Genomic DNA, 15,997 nt, shown 5'->3' with positions numbered 1-15,997 from the left:
CTGGATCATGTGTGCAACATTATGACTTTTCCAAGTCCACAAACCGTATGTCGACTGGTTGGGTAAAACCAGTTGTTCCAGCACTCAACGACCTGGAAGAGAACCACATTGTTCTTCCTGATTCAGAGATTCAAATGATGGACTTCTTTGATGTAAACCTTTTTAGAGGCTTTCACGGCAGATTGGTCCTAGGTGACAAGCCAGGCCGGTTATAATACCCCACTGAGGCCAAAAACTGAAGTCAGGGTACCATACCTGTATCAAGGAGATCAGGGCCCTGATCAGTTAAGAAGCCAAGCTTAGGAGAGGGCCCATCGTTTGGGCACAACCCAAAGAGCCACATTTGTCTCTCATTATCTGCGGGAAGAATCACAGAGTCCTTTGTCATGTGGATGCCCATATCAACAATGACAAGGCCCCACTGAAGGGTTAGATCAGCCGGACATTCCCAGTTGTCCAGTGGACTGTCCACAGGAGGAACTAAGGACTTAGAAAGTGGATCATTTTACGATTCAAGCCACAATAGAACGTGTTTGAAGTGAGGCTCCATCATGAATGAGGAAACATTCTTCAGGCTCACAGAGCTGCTCCTCTTCATGGAATGTCCTCTTCTATCAAACACAACCAGCTCTACCCGTTGATCTCCTTCCTTCTTCCTTTGGTAATCACTGTATGAACATGGGTGTAACTAACATTTGGTGACGTCCATGAGCTCGCAGCTTAAAACAGATCTGACAGGAGGAGGTGACACCAGACAGTTTCTACCACTGAGAGGTGAAATGGCTCAGAAAGAAGAAGGCAGACTGGCTGCTGGTGATCACTGCTATGCTGGACCTGAAGCTGTCCAGGTGTCTCCTGTCCCTTCCTGTGAGAATCACCTCCAGGTGAGTCAACGAGACGTACAGCAGAGAATCCAGGACAGACAGAAATACGTGAAGGAGCTCCAACAGGAGGTGGAGGCTATTAATCGCTCTGCTGATCAAGCAGTGGAGGACAGTGAGAAGATCTTCACCGAGCTGATCCGCCTCATGGAGGAAAGACGACATGACGTGAAGAAGCAGGTCAGATCCCAGCAGCAACAGGAAGTGGGTCGAGTCAAAGAACTTCAGAACAGGAAGGAGAAGGAGATCGAGGAGCTGGAGAAGATAGACGCTGAGGTGGAGCAGCTCCCACCCACAGAAGATCACATCCAGCTTCTAGAGAAGTGTCTCCTCAGTGACCCGAGACACTCGTCCAACATTGGCATCCATCCTCTGAGATACTTTGAGGATGTGGCAGCGGTTGTGTCAAAGCTCAGAGATGAAGTCCACGACGTCCTAAGCGAGGGATGGACAGACATCTCAGTGAGTCTACCTGCAGTTATACTGTCAGAACCAGAACCCAAGACCAGATCTGAATTCTTCAAGTATTCACGTGAGATCACACTGGACCCGAACACGGCCAACACCCAGCTGTTATTATCAGAGGACAACAGAAAAGTAATGTTGATGAGAGAACGTCAGGGTTATTCTAGCCATCCAGACAGGTTCACCTACTATGGTCAGGTTCTGAGTCAAGAGAGTCTGACTGGTCGTTGTTACTGGGAGGTGGACTGGGGAGATGGAGAAGGTGGTGTCGCAGTCGTGTACAAGAATATCACCAGAGACGGGGGAGAACACGAAAGTTTGTTTGGACGAAATGACCAATCTTGGATGTTATACTGTAACAGTGATAATTATCAGTTTTATCACAACACGCTGGTGACTCCAGTCTCAGGTCCGTGGTCCTCCAGGGTAGGAGTGTACCTGGACCACACTGCTGGAGTTCTGGCCTTCTACAGCGTCTCTCAACTGATGACTCTTCTCCACAGAGTCCAGACCACCTTCACAAAACCTCTCTATGCTGGACTTCGTCCTTGTTTCTACGGAACCACTGCTGAGTTGTGTCAACTGAAAGAGACAGAAGTCCCTTCAGGAATATATTCAAATGAGTAGTTGTGGTCCCTTTGAAGATTCCTTCTCATAATCACCTGTCAATCAACGTAAATAATGATATATTGCTCTGAATTCCTCTCATTGTTGGTCTGTCTTGTAGCCTGAAGGCATTGCTGTTGGCGCTGTGACTTGTGCTTAGCTGAACCGATGTTTCTCTAAGTGACAATAAAACCTTACCGATACATCACAGTAACAATAGTGAAATGCTTCTTTGATGGCCAGGCGGGGCTGACTAATGACTCATTTTTGTGTGGGTTGGGACTTGAGCCAGTTCCCGACCCAAGTTCCAACCCATACAAATATACAGTGTGGACTCGTGGCTGGAGAAGGGCCCGTCTGCCTCCAGCCAGGGCACAGCTTATGTGTCCCCGAGAAAGGCACCAACCAGTAGATATTCTCTCTTGGCACCACCCAGTAGACCTTGTCCACGAGCCCCAACCAATATAGACCTTGTTCTAAACACTAGCAGGTTCCAGGGTTCCAGATTTGAGTCTAGAACTCTGCTAATCTCCTTTCGTTGTATAGACTTCTGTACCACAGATTTTCATATATTTCTTCAAAACTCACTCCAACTGTTCAAGTAAGAGATCTCAATGGGGCCCTCACCATTAGTCTGCCATTTTGTGAGTCAATGGAATACTGCTAGAGCATTGGTCCTGCCAAATGGTACCAAATTCAGTATCAGCTATAACAGTATGACAACCTGTCTGGTATCGTGAAGGACACACTGTTGCTGACAAGACCTTCAGGGCATGTATTCCACTAGACCTCTGAAGGTCTGTGGTGGTGTCTGGCATCCAGACGTTTGACAGATTCTTTCAGTCCTAAGTCCTGACGTGGGGCCTCCGTGCATTGGACTTATTTGTCCAGCTTGTTCCACAAATGCTTGATTGGGCTGAGATCTGGGGACATAGGAGCCCAGTCAACCTGTCAAATCCATTGTTGTGTTCCACAGACTATTCGGGAGGAGGGTGTCTGATTCAGACCCGAAACACCCTATGAGGCCGGGAGAATCACTGATGATGTGTCCAGGTTGCACCAAGAGGTGTATAATAGAACTAATCCATCATGGCAAAGCCATTGGCTGCCAGGAAGAGGCTGGATGCCAACCTCAAAAGTGTGGTGACAACTGGAGAGACAGAGGACAGCCCGGAAAGACAGCAACCGGGGAAGGGAGGGGTAGCATCCCAAGCTGCAGAATTCATTGATCAGAATTCACTGATCAGAATCCACTGATCAGAATCCATTGATCAGAATCTATTGATGGGAATCCATTGATGGGAATCCACTGAGGCCAAACAGAAAGCAGCGTCAGTTTAGTGGCAGCAGCTCACAGATGGAGGTGATGAAGTTCAGAACCACCAGGACCACCAGTGAAGTCTGCACTGGTTTCCTGATTCAATCAAGTTTTATTTATATAGCGCTTAATCATGGCAACAGACATAAGGGGTATGAGTTCCTCCTCTTCATCTCCTCCTCCACTCCCCTTCCTCCTCCTCCTCTTCCTCCTGTAGGTCATTATTCAGCTCCGACACTCTGCTCTATCCAGCAGGCAGCCAACAGCTGGAGCTCCCTCCTCCTTCTCCCCCTTGTCTTCCTCCTCCTGTCTCTCTGAACAGTTGCAGACATCTCTTCTTCCTGTGTTTCCTGCTTGGCATCATGGGATTGTTCAGAGAATCACTGCAGTGGAATCTATTCGGTGTCTGGACTGAAACCTGTGTTGGCGCGTCGTCGGGTCTATCAGGTATGGTTAATCGGGTCGGGTAGGGTCAGGTCGGGTTACGTCATCGGGTCGATCAGGTCGGGTCACGTCATCGGGGCAAGTCGTCTCTGCTGCGTCTTTATGGGGGTGTCACGTCTGTGCTTGACCGGGTCGATCAGGTGACTACCCGCCTCACAGCCCTGAAGACAAACCTGACATATTTTCTTGCAGCACTACGACATTCAGTGATGCACCACTCAGAATATTCTCATGTCGGGGGGGGGGGGGGGGGGGCGGGCAAGCCACCCTGTTGTGTGATCTCACTCACGTTAAGGTTAGCAGAAATATTCTTTTTTGTAAAACTGTTCAACTTCCTCCACTGTGAATGAACGAATGCTTTCAGAAGCATCCTGTTAATGACGGATCTGAGCCTGTTTAAAACAACGAGGGGGGGGTCAGTGTTTCAGGTCTGGATGGGGCACATATGACTGAATCTCTGACCCATGTTACACAATGATCACAATGTAGGTGATGAGAAGAAAACCATGAACCAAACTGAGAACATCTGACGTGTCAGCTGGTGTCATGTGACTGTTGACACCTTCAGTCCATGTTTGTTTGTTTATTTGTGGCGTCGTGGCGATCTGAAGGTCACGCCTTCTCTGGGTCAGCTGACTTCAGCTGTGAGACGGCGCTGCGACACCTTCATGTCAGGTGATCCTACTGGACAGAAAGACGGGTCACGACCTGAACCCCAACTCTATAAACATCACAACCTGTCTGTGGGTTCTATAAACATCAACAACCTGTCTGTGGGTTCTATAAACATCAACAACCTGTCTGTGGGTTCTATAAACATCAACAACCTGTCTGTGGGTTCTATAAACATCAACAACCTGTCTGTGGGTTCTATAAACATCAACAACCTGTCTGTGGGTTCTATAAACATCAACAACCTGTCTGTGGGTTCTATAAACATCAACAACCTGTCTGTGGGTTCTATAAACATCAACAACCTGTCTGTGGGTTCTATAAACATCAACAACCTGTCTGTGGGTTCTATAAACATCAACAACCTGTCTGTGGGTTCTATAAACATCAACAACCTGTCTGTGGGTTCTATAAACATCAACAACCTGTCTGTGGGTTCTATAAACATCAACAACCTGTCTGTGGGTTCTATAAACATCAACAACCTGTCTGTGGGTTCTATAAACATCAACAACCTGTCTGTGGGTTCTATAAACATCAACAACCTGTCTGTGGGTTCTATAAACATCAACAACCTGTCTGTCTGCTGCTTCTTAAATCCATTCCTGTCAAGCCGGATCCGGTTTGAGGCGTTTCACACACGGACCTGATGGACCTGGTCTAGACCACCACTGAACCTGATGGACCCGGTGGTGATCTGGATCCAGACGGTTCCCTGGACGTTTAATGTGTGTTCTTTGTGGGTTTCAGCTGTCCTGTAGTGAGTCCTGGTGGTAAAACCGCCCCTCTGCCCCGCCCCTCCCCTCTGCCCTGCCCCTCCACCCCACCCATCCACTACTCCCCTCCACCCCACCCCTCCGCCCCGCCCTCCCATGAGCCACCCCTCCAGCTGTGAGGCGGGATCGCTCCTGAGCGACAGCAGCTCCCCGCCGTTCCTCAGTGAGATGACTGCTTCCTGTTTCGGGGAAGCGGTCGCTGTCTTCACCATCAACGTGGGGGGGGGTCGCTACACGCTGCCGCGGGAGCTGCTGGCGTCCCACCCGGAGTCCCGTCTGGGGAAGCTGGCCTGCTGCAGCCAGGAGGCGGCGCTGCAGCTCTGCGACGACGTCGACTTCCTGGAGAACGAGTTCTTCTTCGACCGCAGCGCGCAGACCTTCCAGTAGGTGGCGCCGCTAGTCAGTGTGTCCCCACTAGCTGGAATGATTAGCATGTGTGCTATGCTAGCCTACAGCGCTAACGCTCGCTCGGCATGAGATGACCAGGATGATGGTGTTCTGGTACCCGGGCCGCCTCACCTGAGAGACGCCAGGAGGGGCGTGGCCTCCAGTTTTAGGGTGTTGTTGTGAAACAGTGTCCCGCCCTGTTTCTCCTGACAGGTATGTGGTGAACTTCTACCTGACGGGTCACCTGCACCTGAGGGAGGAGCTGTGTGTGTCCTCCTTCCTGCAGGAGATCCAGTACTGGGGCATCAGCAAGCGCCGCATTGGTTCCTGCTGCCGCGGGCGTTACCGCCGCCACCGAGGGCAGCGGTGCCGCCTCGAGGGGTGGCGAGCGCCAGCCGGCGAGGGCGAGGAGGAAGACTTTGCGGGCGCCTGTTGTCCGGCTCTCCGGCGCCACCTGTGGGACGTGCTGGAGAAACCCGAGTCGTCGCCGGCGGCTCGTGCCTTCGGCACGCTGTCCGTGTCCTTCGTGCTTCTGTCGGTCGTCAACATGACGCTCATCTCACTGGACTGGGGGGGGGGCACCAGCGTCGGGGGCGTCGGGGGCGTCGGGGGCGTTGGTGGCGGCGCACCGCGGCTATTGGACGCCTTGGAGTACGTGTGCGTAGCGTGGTTCTCTGCCGAGCTGGCGCTGCGGTTCTGCTGCGTGAGGGACAAGTGGCGCTTCAGCCGGAGTGTTCCCAACCTGATCGACCTGCTGGTCGTCTTGCCCTTCTACCTCACGCTGGCGCTGGACAACCTGCAGGGCGGCAGCGGCGAGCTGGAGAACGTAGGCCGCGTGGTACAGGTGCTCCGCCTCCTGAGGGCGCTCCGCATGCTGAAGCTGGGGCGCCACTCCACAGGTAAACAGGAAGTCACGCTTCACGAATGTCTCCTGTGTCTCCTGTGTCTCCTGTGTCTCTGTGTCTCCTGTGTCTCTGTGTGTACTGTCTCCTGTGTCTCTGTGTCTCCTGTGTCTCTGTGTCTCCTGTGTCTCTGTGTGTACTGTCTCCTGTGTCTCTGTGTCTCCTGTGTCTCTGTGTCTCCTGTGTCTCTGTGTCTCCTGTGTCTCTGTGTCTACTGTCTCCTGTGTCTCTGTGTCTACTGTCTCCTGTGTCTCTGTGTCTCCTGTGTCTCTGTGTGTACTGTCTCCTGTGTCTCTGTGTCTCCTGTGTCTCTGTGTCTCCTGTGTCTCTGTGTCTCCTGTCTCCTGTGTCTCTGTGTCTCCTGTGTCTCTGTGTCTCCTGTGTCTCTGTGTCTCCTGTGTCTCTGTGTCTCCTGTTTCCTGTGTCTCTGTGTCTCCTGTGTCTCTGTGTCTCCTGTGTCTCTGTGTCTCCTGTGTCTCTGTATCTCCTGTGTCTCCTGTCTCCTGTGTCTCTGTGTGTACTGTCTCCTGTGTCTCTGTGTCTCCCGTGTCTCTGTGTCTCCTGTGTCTCTGTGTCTCCTGTGTCTCTGTGTCTACTGTCTCCTGTGTCTCTGTGTCTCCTGTGTCTCTGTGTGTACTGTCTCCTGTGTCTCTGTGTCTCCTGTGTCTCCTGTGTCTCTGTGTCTCCTGTGTCTCTGTGTCTCCTGTCTCCTGTGTCTCTGTCTCTCCTGTGTCTCTGTGTGTACTGTCTCCTGTGTCTCTGTATCTCCTGTGTCTCTGTGTCTCCTGTGTCTCTGTGTGTACTGTCTCCTGTGTCTCTGTGTCTCCTGTGTCTCTGTGTCTACTGTCTCCTGTGTCTCTGTGTCTCTGTGTCTCTTGTGTCTCTGTGTCTCCTGTGTCTCTGTGTCTACTGTGTCTCTGTGTCTCCTGTGTCTCTGTGTCTCCTGTGTCTCTGTGTGTACTGTCTCCTGTGTCTCTGTGTCTCCTGTGTCTCTGTGTCTCCTGTGTCTCCTGTGTCTCTGTGTCTACTGTCTCCTGTGTCTCTGTGTCTCCTGTCTCCTGTGTCTCCTTTGTCTCCTGTCTCCTGTGTCTCCTGTGTCTCTGTGTCTCCTGTGTCTCTGTGTCTACTGTCTCCTGTGTCTCTTTGTCTCCTGTCTCCTGTGTCTCCCCTGTGTCTCCCATGTCTCCTGTGTTTCTGTGTCACCTGTGTCTCCTGTCTCCTGTGCCTCCAGGCCTGCGGTCCCTGGGTCTGACCCTGGCCCAGTGCTACGAGGAGGTGGGCGTCCTGCTCCTCTTCTTTGGGGTGGGCATCTCCATCTTCTCCACGGTGGCGTTCACCCTGGAGTACCACCTTCCTGCCAGCACCTTCACCAGCGTCCCGATGGCCTGGTGGTGGGCGACCACCTCCATGACCACGGTGGGGTACGGGGACGTGCGCCCCGACAGCGTGGGGGGGAAGCTCCTGGCCTTCGTCTGCATCCTATCCGGAATCCTGGTCCTGGCGCTGCCCATCGCCGTCATCAACGAGCGCTTCTCCTCCTGCTACCGCTCCCTGAGGGGGGAGGAGGCATCGCAGCAGCGCCGCCACGCGCTGAGGAGGTGGGCTCGAGGGTCGGTCGGGGAGAGGAGCTCCGCAGAGGGCGTGAACCTGAACCACGTAATCATTACAGGTGAACACTCAGCGTGTCAGTCTGAACATGTATGATTTAGACATGAACTCAGTGGCTGCAGTCATCTTCAGAGCAGTGTGTTCCCGTACTGCCAGCGTTTGTAGTAATACTGAGCTATGGGAGAAGAACAATGAAGATCTGTTGTTCAGCAATAAATGACCTGGTGGGAGTTATTCTGTTCTAATGTCATGTAGTGTCTAAGTAGGAGGCATAAGCCTGAACTCCATGATATAACTGTCATAAAGCAGAGGTGTAGTGCTGTGGTTCTGTTTACTGGAGGGTGGGGGCATATCTATAATTATAGTCTATAGTCTAGGGGCGGCAGTGCCTCAGTGGTAAAGCGGGCGGTACAGCTGGTCGTCCTATGATTTAAGATCGGCGGTTCGATTCCCGCTCCCACCCCCCCAAAAATACCCGGAGGTGAGCTGACAGTGGGAGGTGTCAGCTCACCTCCGGAGCACTGCCGAGGCACCCTTGAGCAAGGTGCTGTCCCTTTACAAATTGCTCATTTGAGGCGCACCAAGAAGGAGCTGCCTGCCACTCTACCCCCCCTGCATGCCTACAGGCCCCCCTGTGTGTGTGTGTGATACAGGGGCCTGTACTCACATATATGTATGCATGTGTTTGTAATCAGTAGCTAGAGTGTGCTTCTTAATTTCCCTTCGGGGATCAAACCAGTATATAAAATTAAAAATTAAAAAAATTTAAATTAAAAATATCGTATATAAACTAATTGTTTTAGTTTCCTATTTAAAGTCCTTCAGTTTCCGTGTTTTGAGCCCCATTCAGCTCCTTGTTGAAGAGGCTCCGTCTAAATAACGGAGTTTATTTCTCTACTTTTACACACGGCCCACATTATTGGTTCATGGTTGTTAACGGAACAAACAGCTGACTGGTTGGACTGTGTTGTACTACGTGTTTAAATTTAAGAAACACACCGACATTATTTTTAAATGTTTCTATGTCTTTATTTAGTGATAAATGTGTAGTAAATCCCTGAAGTCCTCGTCTCCGGTCTGCATTGAATCTGTCGGTAGTTTCTCCCCCGCTGACCGGCTGGTTTCCGGGGGTCTGTCCGGTAATGATGCTTTAGAGAAACATCGGACAGAAGTCTGAGCAGACACGTTAGTCCAGGACCCACAATCCTCCACCTGTTGGGGGGGGTAACTCCTCTGCACTGCCCCCAGTCCTGGTAAACCTGTGTTCACGTCTCTCATCCATCGCTGACGTCATCGTCGGGGGTCTTCAGCCAATCAGATGTGGTTACCAGCACACCTGCGGTCCAGTCCCGGTATCCCCCCATACCGGTACCTACCGGAGGTGTGCCGGACGGAGCCTCGCGTCACGTCCTCTGATTGGTCCATCGCTGCCGGCGTACGTAGTGACGTAATACGTCCTCTCGGTGGACAGTGGTCGGTCTGGAGGATCTCTGACTGACGTCACAGAAACATTTCTACAGATTGGTGAACTCAGTGAACACAGAAGACGCTTCATGTCAGAAGGAGCAGCGTTGGTTTTTGGGACATTTTAAGGCTTTAATCGCGTCTAATGGTGCGGAAAATACGGAACCTCCATATTTATATTAAAAGGAACGTTATTAACCGGTTCAGGAACTTTGTTGTTTTGTTCTAACCGGTTCAAGAACGTCAGTTTATGGTGGAACGCAAAACCGGAAACGTTATAATTCTGTTTCTGTTCGGAACAAAACGATTGTTAAAACACTCCGGTTCAAAGCGCTGCATGTATGTAAAGACGTAGCCGCGGCAGCTAGTGTTAGCATGTATGCACCAGAATTAGACCCAGAGTGATGCTAGCGTCACGTAGCATCCAGATACCAGACTTGATCCTATGTGTGACACTGAACATCATGCTAAGACCTACCCCTAACTGTGACCCTTAACCCTAACCGTGACCCTTAGCCCTAACCCAGACCCGGACCCTAACCATGACCCTTAACCCTAACCGTGACCCTTAACCCTAACCGTCACCCTTAGCCCTAACCCGGACCCTAACCATGACCCTTAACCCTAACCCTGACTCTGACCCTAATCCTGACCCTGAACCTCATGCTAATGACCTAACCCTCTAGATGTTTCCCACAATGCAGTCTATTATGGTGTTTTCAGTTTACCAGTCGTGTTCCTGGTAGGACCCCCCCATAGAGGACCTTTGTCAGTTGCACCTGGTGGGGTCGTTCCTCTGGTGTTGTCTCTTTGACCCGGTACTGAAATAAAGGTCGCCCCCCTGCAGGCCAGAGCGTTCTTTCTAATGTCCCCAGACGCCTGAAGGCTCCGTCGCACCCGACCTTTACCCCTTCCCCCCATGAAGGAAAAGTTCACCCTTCCCCCACTCGCCCAGAGCAGCACACACCCGCTGAACCACAGCCTGCAACGCATCAGACTCCAGCAGTGACCCGGGGTCATGGTGCCCCCCTCACCCCCCCACGGCCGATGGACCTCTGCAAACAGCCTGTTAGCTAGCATTAGCTGCTCTGAAACAACGGCCACACCCCCAGAGGACGAGCTGAGGATACACCCCCACGGTGAGCTGAGGACACACCCCAATGACGAGCTAAAGACACGCCCCCATGACGAGCTGAGGACACGCCCCCCCGGTCCAGGAATCGTTGGCCCAGTTCTGCTGTGCAGGAGCCGTTTGGGGGGGTGGAGACAACTCCAAGGACAACGCTGCAGGTCATTCCCAGGTGAGGGGGGGAAACCAGGCCAGCCGCCCCCCCACTTAAACGTGCCTCGTGTCCTTCAGGGACAGACGGTCTGATAAGTGGGTCGACGAGCGTCACACACAATAGTGAGCGTTAGCGCCCCCCGCTAGCAAAACACAAACAATAACAACTGATCTGACAACAATAAGAAAAGTTAGCCTTGAGCAGAGCTAATGCCAGCTAATGCTAGCTGATGCCAGCTAATGCTAGCTGATGTAGCACTGGACTCCAGGCTGCCGTCGTGTCATTGGTTTGCTCTCAGGTGCTCAGGACCATAAAGACAGAATGCTTTATGTCAGCACCAGCTAGCGCGGTGGAGTTAGCTAGCACAGTGATGTTAGCTAGCATGGTGGTGTTAGCTAGCACGGTAGGGTTACCTACCACAGCGGAGTTAGCTAGCATGGCGGTGTTAGCTAGCACGGTAGGGTTACCTACCACAGTGGAGTTAGCTAGCATGGTGGTGTTAGCTAGCACGGTAGGGTTACCTACCACAGTGGAGTTAGCTAGCATGGTGGTGTTAGCTAGCACGGTAGGGTTACCTACCACAGTGGAGTTAGCTAGCACGGTGGCATTAGCTACCAACGCACCCTGGCTCCTGGCCCCCCTCCTCAGTGGCTCCCGGCCCCCCTCCTCAGTGGCTCCTGGCCCCCCTCCTCAGTGGCTCCTCCTGTCTGTCTATCTATCTATCTATCTATCTATCTATCTATCTATCTATCTATCTATCTATCTATCTATCTATCTATCTATCTATCTATCTATCTATCTATCTATCTATCTATCTATCCTGTATTTATATACGTATCTCTAATCTATATACCTATATCGATCGATCTATTGATGTATTGATCCATCGGCAGTTATTGAGAACCCTCCGCCCTCACCGGTCGGACTCCGTCGTTCTGGCGCCCCCTCGCGGCTGCCGCTGGTCATCACTGAGGCGAGACTCGATGCTGAAACCAACCAGCTGCTTCATCTTCATCTTCATCGTTGCACCGCGGTGACTTATGGGTCCTGACAGATTCATCTGTATTATATTTACGTCATTTAAATTTTATAGACGCGCGCGTGTATGAGCGCGCGCGTGTGTCAGATTAAGTTTATCAATAATTAGGGTAATTAAAGTTCATGAGGCTCGTGACACTGGGCTCACGTGGTTTCAGAGCCGTTCCCTGACGTCACACGGACACACCCCTTTCACTGATTAGTGGCTGCTTTAAAAAAAAGAACATGGCGCGTCCTCACGAGACCCCGACTGACGGCCGGTAGGTGGCGCCCCCATACCTGTTATTGATCAGGTTCACTCTAACATACCTGTTATTGATCAGGTTCACTCTAACATACCTGTTATTGATCAGGTTCACTCTAACATCTGTTATTGATCAGGTTCACTCTAACATACCTGTTATTGATCAGGTTCACTCTAACATACCTGTTATTGATCAGGTTCACTCTAACATCTGTTATTGATCAGGTTCACTCTAACATACCTGTTATTGATCAGGTTCACTCTAACATACCTGTTATTGATCAGGTTCACTCTAACATCTGTTATTGATCAGGTTCACTCTAACATACCTGTTATTGATCAGGTTCACTCTCACATACCTGTTATTGATCAGGTTCACTCTAACATACCTGTTATTGATCAGGTTCACTCTAACATCTGTTATTGATCAGGTTCACTCTAACATACCTGTTATTGATCAGGTTCACTCTAACATACCTGTTATTGATCAGGTTCACTCTAACATACCTGTTATTGATCAGGTTCACTCTAACATACCTGTCATTGATCAGGTTCACTCTAACATCTGTTATTGATCAGGTTCACTCTAACATACCTGTTATTGATCAGGTTAACTCTGACATACCTGTTATTGATCAGGTTCACTCTAAAATATCTGTTATTGATCAGGTTCACTCTAACATCTATTATTGATCAGGTTCACTTTAACATACCTGTTAGTGATCAGGTTCACTCTAACATACCTGTTATTGATCAGGTTCAATCTGACATATCTGTTACTGATCAGGTTCACTCTAACATCTGTTATTGATCAGGTTCACTCTAACATACCTGTTATTGATCAGGTTCACTCTAACATACCTGTTATTGATCAGGTTCACTCTGACGTACCTGTTATTGATCAGGTTCACTCTAAAATATCTGTTATTGATCAGGTTCACTCTAACATCTATTATTGATCAGGTTCACTCTAACATATCTGTTATTGATCAGGTTCAGTCTAACTTATCTGTTATTGATCAGGTTCACTCTAACATATCTGTTATTGATCAGGTTCACTCTAACATACCTGTCATTGATCAGGTTCACTCTAACATATCTGTTATTGATCAGGTTCACTCTAACATATCTGTTATTGATCAGGTTCAGTCTAACTTATCTGTTATTGATCAGGTTCACTCTAACATATCTGTTATTGATCAGGTTCACTCTAACAAATCTATTATTGATCAGGTTCACTCTATCATACCTGTCATTGATCAGGTTCACTCTAAAATATCTGTTATTGATCAGGTTCACTCTAACATCTATAATTGATCAGGTTCACTCTAACATATCTGTTATTGATCAGGTTCAGTCTAACTTATCTGTTATTGATCAGGTTCACGCTAACATACCTGTTATTGATCAGGTTCACTCTAACATCTATTATTGATCAGGTTCACTCTAACATATCTGTTATTGATCAGGTTCAGTCTAACATATGTTATTGATCAGGTTCACTCTCACATACCTGTCATTGATCAGGTTCACTCTAACATATCTGTTATTGATCAGGTTCACTCTAACATATCTGTTATTGATCAGGTTCAGTCTAACTTATCTGTTATTGATCAGGTTCACTCTAACATATCTGTTATTGATCAGGTTCACTCTAACAAATCTATTATTGATCAGGTTCACTCTATCATACCTGTCATTGATCAGGTTCACTCTAAAATATCTGTTATTGATCAGGTTCACTCTAACATCTATAATTGATCAGGTTCACTCTAACATATCTGTTATTGATCAGGTTCAGTCTAACTTATCTGTTATTGATCAGGTTCACTCTAACATACCTGTTATTGATCAGGTTCACTCTAACATCTATTATTGATCAGGTTCACTCTAACATATCTGTTATTGATCAGGTTCAGTCTAACTTATCTGTTATTGATCAGGTTCACTCTCACATACCTGTACTTGATCAGGGTCACTCTAACATATCCTCTTAGAGGAACATGGATTCAATTCAATACCGTTACTGTCTTACCGTTACCATGGCAACACACACTGGAGCCAGCGTTCCGGTAACGGTTTATTGGTACACACACACACACACACACACACACACACACACACACACACACACACACACACACACACCCTGGAATCAGGGCGGATCTCAGGCTTCGTTACGAAGCATCACGTGACTCTGAACAAATGAACACAAAACACCTGCACTCAGTCCGCAGGTGGAGTACCAGGGGGCCACGTGACCCTGGGGGGGGGGGGAGTGGGGCTCCTGTCTCTGTCGGTTGTAAACAAAACAACCAGATCCCCACTCCCCTGAGGGACCCCCGTCCTCATTACAACTCAGGTCTAGTCCGGGTAGGAGGGGGGAGACCCCAGATCCACCAGAACAGCTCCCGGTGCCGCTCCTACCGGGCTGTGTGGACAGTCCCGTCCCGGGATCAGCACGACACGCGTGGAGTGTCCGTGAAGTCCCCCCGGTCCGCGGAGAACTGCAGCCGCCGCACGGCCTCCTTGATCAGGTTACCGGAGAGCACGAGCTCCTGCAGCAGCCGGTGCGGGTCGTCCTCCTCCGCCGGGAGCCGCTTCCGGTTCCACGGTTTGAGCGGCTCCCAGTCCCGGTCGGTCGCCCTGGGAAGGCTGTAGGGGCTCGGCCTGCCGCCGCCCCGGTGGCCGCGGCTCCGGTGCGCCCCGGTGCCGCCGCCCAGGACCGGCTTGACCCCCCCGGGGCCGCCGGTGAGCCCGTGCAGACACGACACGGACACGGCGCTCGCGTGGCCGCCGGTGTTTCCGGTCAGCTGCAGCGCCTCGCCGATGCGCGTGACCAGCGCGTCCACGTCCGACGGGTCCGCGGTCACGGCGCGCTCCAGGAAGAGGTAGTTGTCCTTCCGACGGGGCATGATGGGGGGGCGGGGTCCCGGTCCCGGTCCCGGTGAGGGTCCTGCGTGGGTTCGTGGTGGGTGAAGCTTCCGGTGGTCGCGCGCGCTCCACGCCGCTCGGTGCACCGACTGGTTTGTAAACAAAGGGTGACGCGTGGACCGGACCAAGTCTGGGGGGAGGAACCAATCAGGCTCCACCCCCGCACGAGAGCACAGAGAAACACGCTGCTCACGTTTACCGGAGGTCGTCCCGGTGGGTCCGGTTCACGTCCCACGGGGGGGGGGGGGTCGGGATTCCAAACGGTGTGTGTGTGTGTGTGTGTGTGTGTGTGTGTGTGTGTTTGACGCCCCCCCCGCCCGCCTCACGCCTGTGGCCCCGCCCCTTTCAAACGGACATTACGTAACCGCTAACCGAAAACAAACAGAACCGGTTCGGTTCCGGTAGCGATCCAACAATCAGTCAGTCCGGAGCCGGACTGTGTGTGTGTGTGTGTGTATGTGTGTCTGTGTGTGTCTGTGTGTATGTGTAGGTGTGTGTGTGTGTGTGTCTGTGTGTATGTGTGTCTGTGTGTATGTGTAGGTGTGTGTGTGTGTGTGTCTGTGTCTGTGTGTGTGTGTGTGTGTGTGTGTCTGTGTGAATGTGTAGGTGTGTGTGTGTGTGTGTAGGTGTGTGCATGTGTGTGTGTGTCGGTGTGTGTGTCTGTGTGTGTGTGTGTGTCTGTGTGTATGTGAAGGTGTGTGTGTGTCTGTGTGTGTGTCTGTGTGTATGTGAAGGTGTGTGTGTGTGTGTGTGTGTCTGTGTGTGTGTGTGTGTGTGTGTCTGTGTGTATGTGAAGGTGTGTGTGTCTGTGTGTCTGTGTGTCTGTGTGTATGTGAAGGTGTGTGTGTGTGTGTGTGTATGTGTGTATGTGTGTACGTGTAGGTGTGTGCGTGTGTGTCTGTGTCTGTGTGTATGTGTGTAGGTCTATGTGTGTGTGTGTGTGTGTCTGTGTGAATGTGTAGGTGTGTGTGTGTG

The 15,997-nt window shown here is 50.7% G+C and overlaps 3 protein-coding genes across 3 annotated transcripts; 2 read left to right on the top strand and 1 right to left on the bottom strand.

The window, feature by feature from the left end:
• The first annotated feature begins 720 nt into the window (after positions 1 to 720).
• LOC137601308 (tripartite motif-containing protein 16-like) lies at positions 721 to 2,347 on the top strand. Its single transcript, XM_068323454.1, has one exon. The coding sequence runs from the start codon at positions 780 to 782 to the stop codon at positions 1,971 to 1,973; it is 1,194 nt and encodes a 397-aa protein (XP_068179555.1). The 5' UTR covers positions 721 to 779; the 3' UTR covers positions 1,974 to 2,347.
• Positions 2,348 to 5,258: 2,911 nt separating this feature from the next.
• Positions 5,259 to 8,456, top strand: kcnv1 (potassium voltage-gated channel modifier subfamily V member 1). The gene is made up of 3 exons (XM_068324741.1): positions 5,259 to 5,545; positions 5,763 to 6,448; positions 7,683 to 8,456. The coding sequence occupies exons 1-3, from the start codon at positions 5,259 to 5,261 to the stop codon at positions 8,153 to 8,155; spliced, it is 1,446 nt and encodes a 481-aa protein (XP_068180842.1). The 3' UTR covers positions 8,156 to 8,456.
• Positions 8,457 to 14,163: 5,707 nt separating this feature from the next.
• Positions 14,164 to 15,248, bottom strand: gbp (glycogen synthase kinase binding protein). The gene has a single exon (XM_068324156.1). It carries the CDS (start codon positions 15,001 to 15,003, stop codon positions 14,545 to 14,547), a length of 459 nt encoding a protein of 152 aa, XP_068180257.1. The 5' UTR covers positions 15,004 to 15,248; the 3' UTR covers positions 14,164 to 14,544.
• Positions 15,249 to 15,997: the final 749 nt, after the last annotated feature.

The sequence above is a fragment of the Antennarius striatus genome, chromosome 9 (genome assembly GCF_040054535.1).
Source record: "Antennarius striatus isolate MH-2024 chromosome 9, ASM4005453v1, whole genome shotgun sequence".
NCBI classification, from domain to species: Eukaryota; Metazoa; Chordata; class Actinopteri; order Lophiiformes; family Antennariidae; genus Antennarius; species Antennarius striatus.
The sequence above is the reverse complement of the archived record's forward strand: the minus strand, read 5'-3'. Positions and strand labels throughout refer to the sequence as shown.

Bases quoted from the DNA above. Each gene is read 5' to 3' on its own strand.
- LOC137601308 (XM_068323454.1), top strand. From the start codon at position 780: ATGGCTCAGAAAGAAGAAGGCAGACTGGCTGCTGGTGATCACTGCTAT.
- gbp (XM_068324156.1), bottom strand. From the start codon at position 15,003: ATGCCCCGTCGGAAGGACAACTACCTCTTCCTGGAGCGCGCCGTGACC.
- kcnv1 (XM_068324741.1), top strand. From the start codon at position 5,259: ATGAGCCACCCCTCCAGCTGTGAGGCGGGATCGCTCCTGAGCGACAGC. The intron at 5,546-5,762 runs GTAGGTGGCGCC...TTCTCCTGACAG, and splicing joins CGCAGCGCGCAGACCTTCCA to GTATGTGGTGAACTTCTACC. The intron at 6,449-7,682 runs GTAAACAGGAAG...CTGTGCCTCCAG, and splicing joins GCTGGGGCGCCACTCCACAG to GCCTGCGGTCCCTGGGTCTG.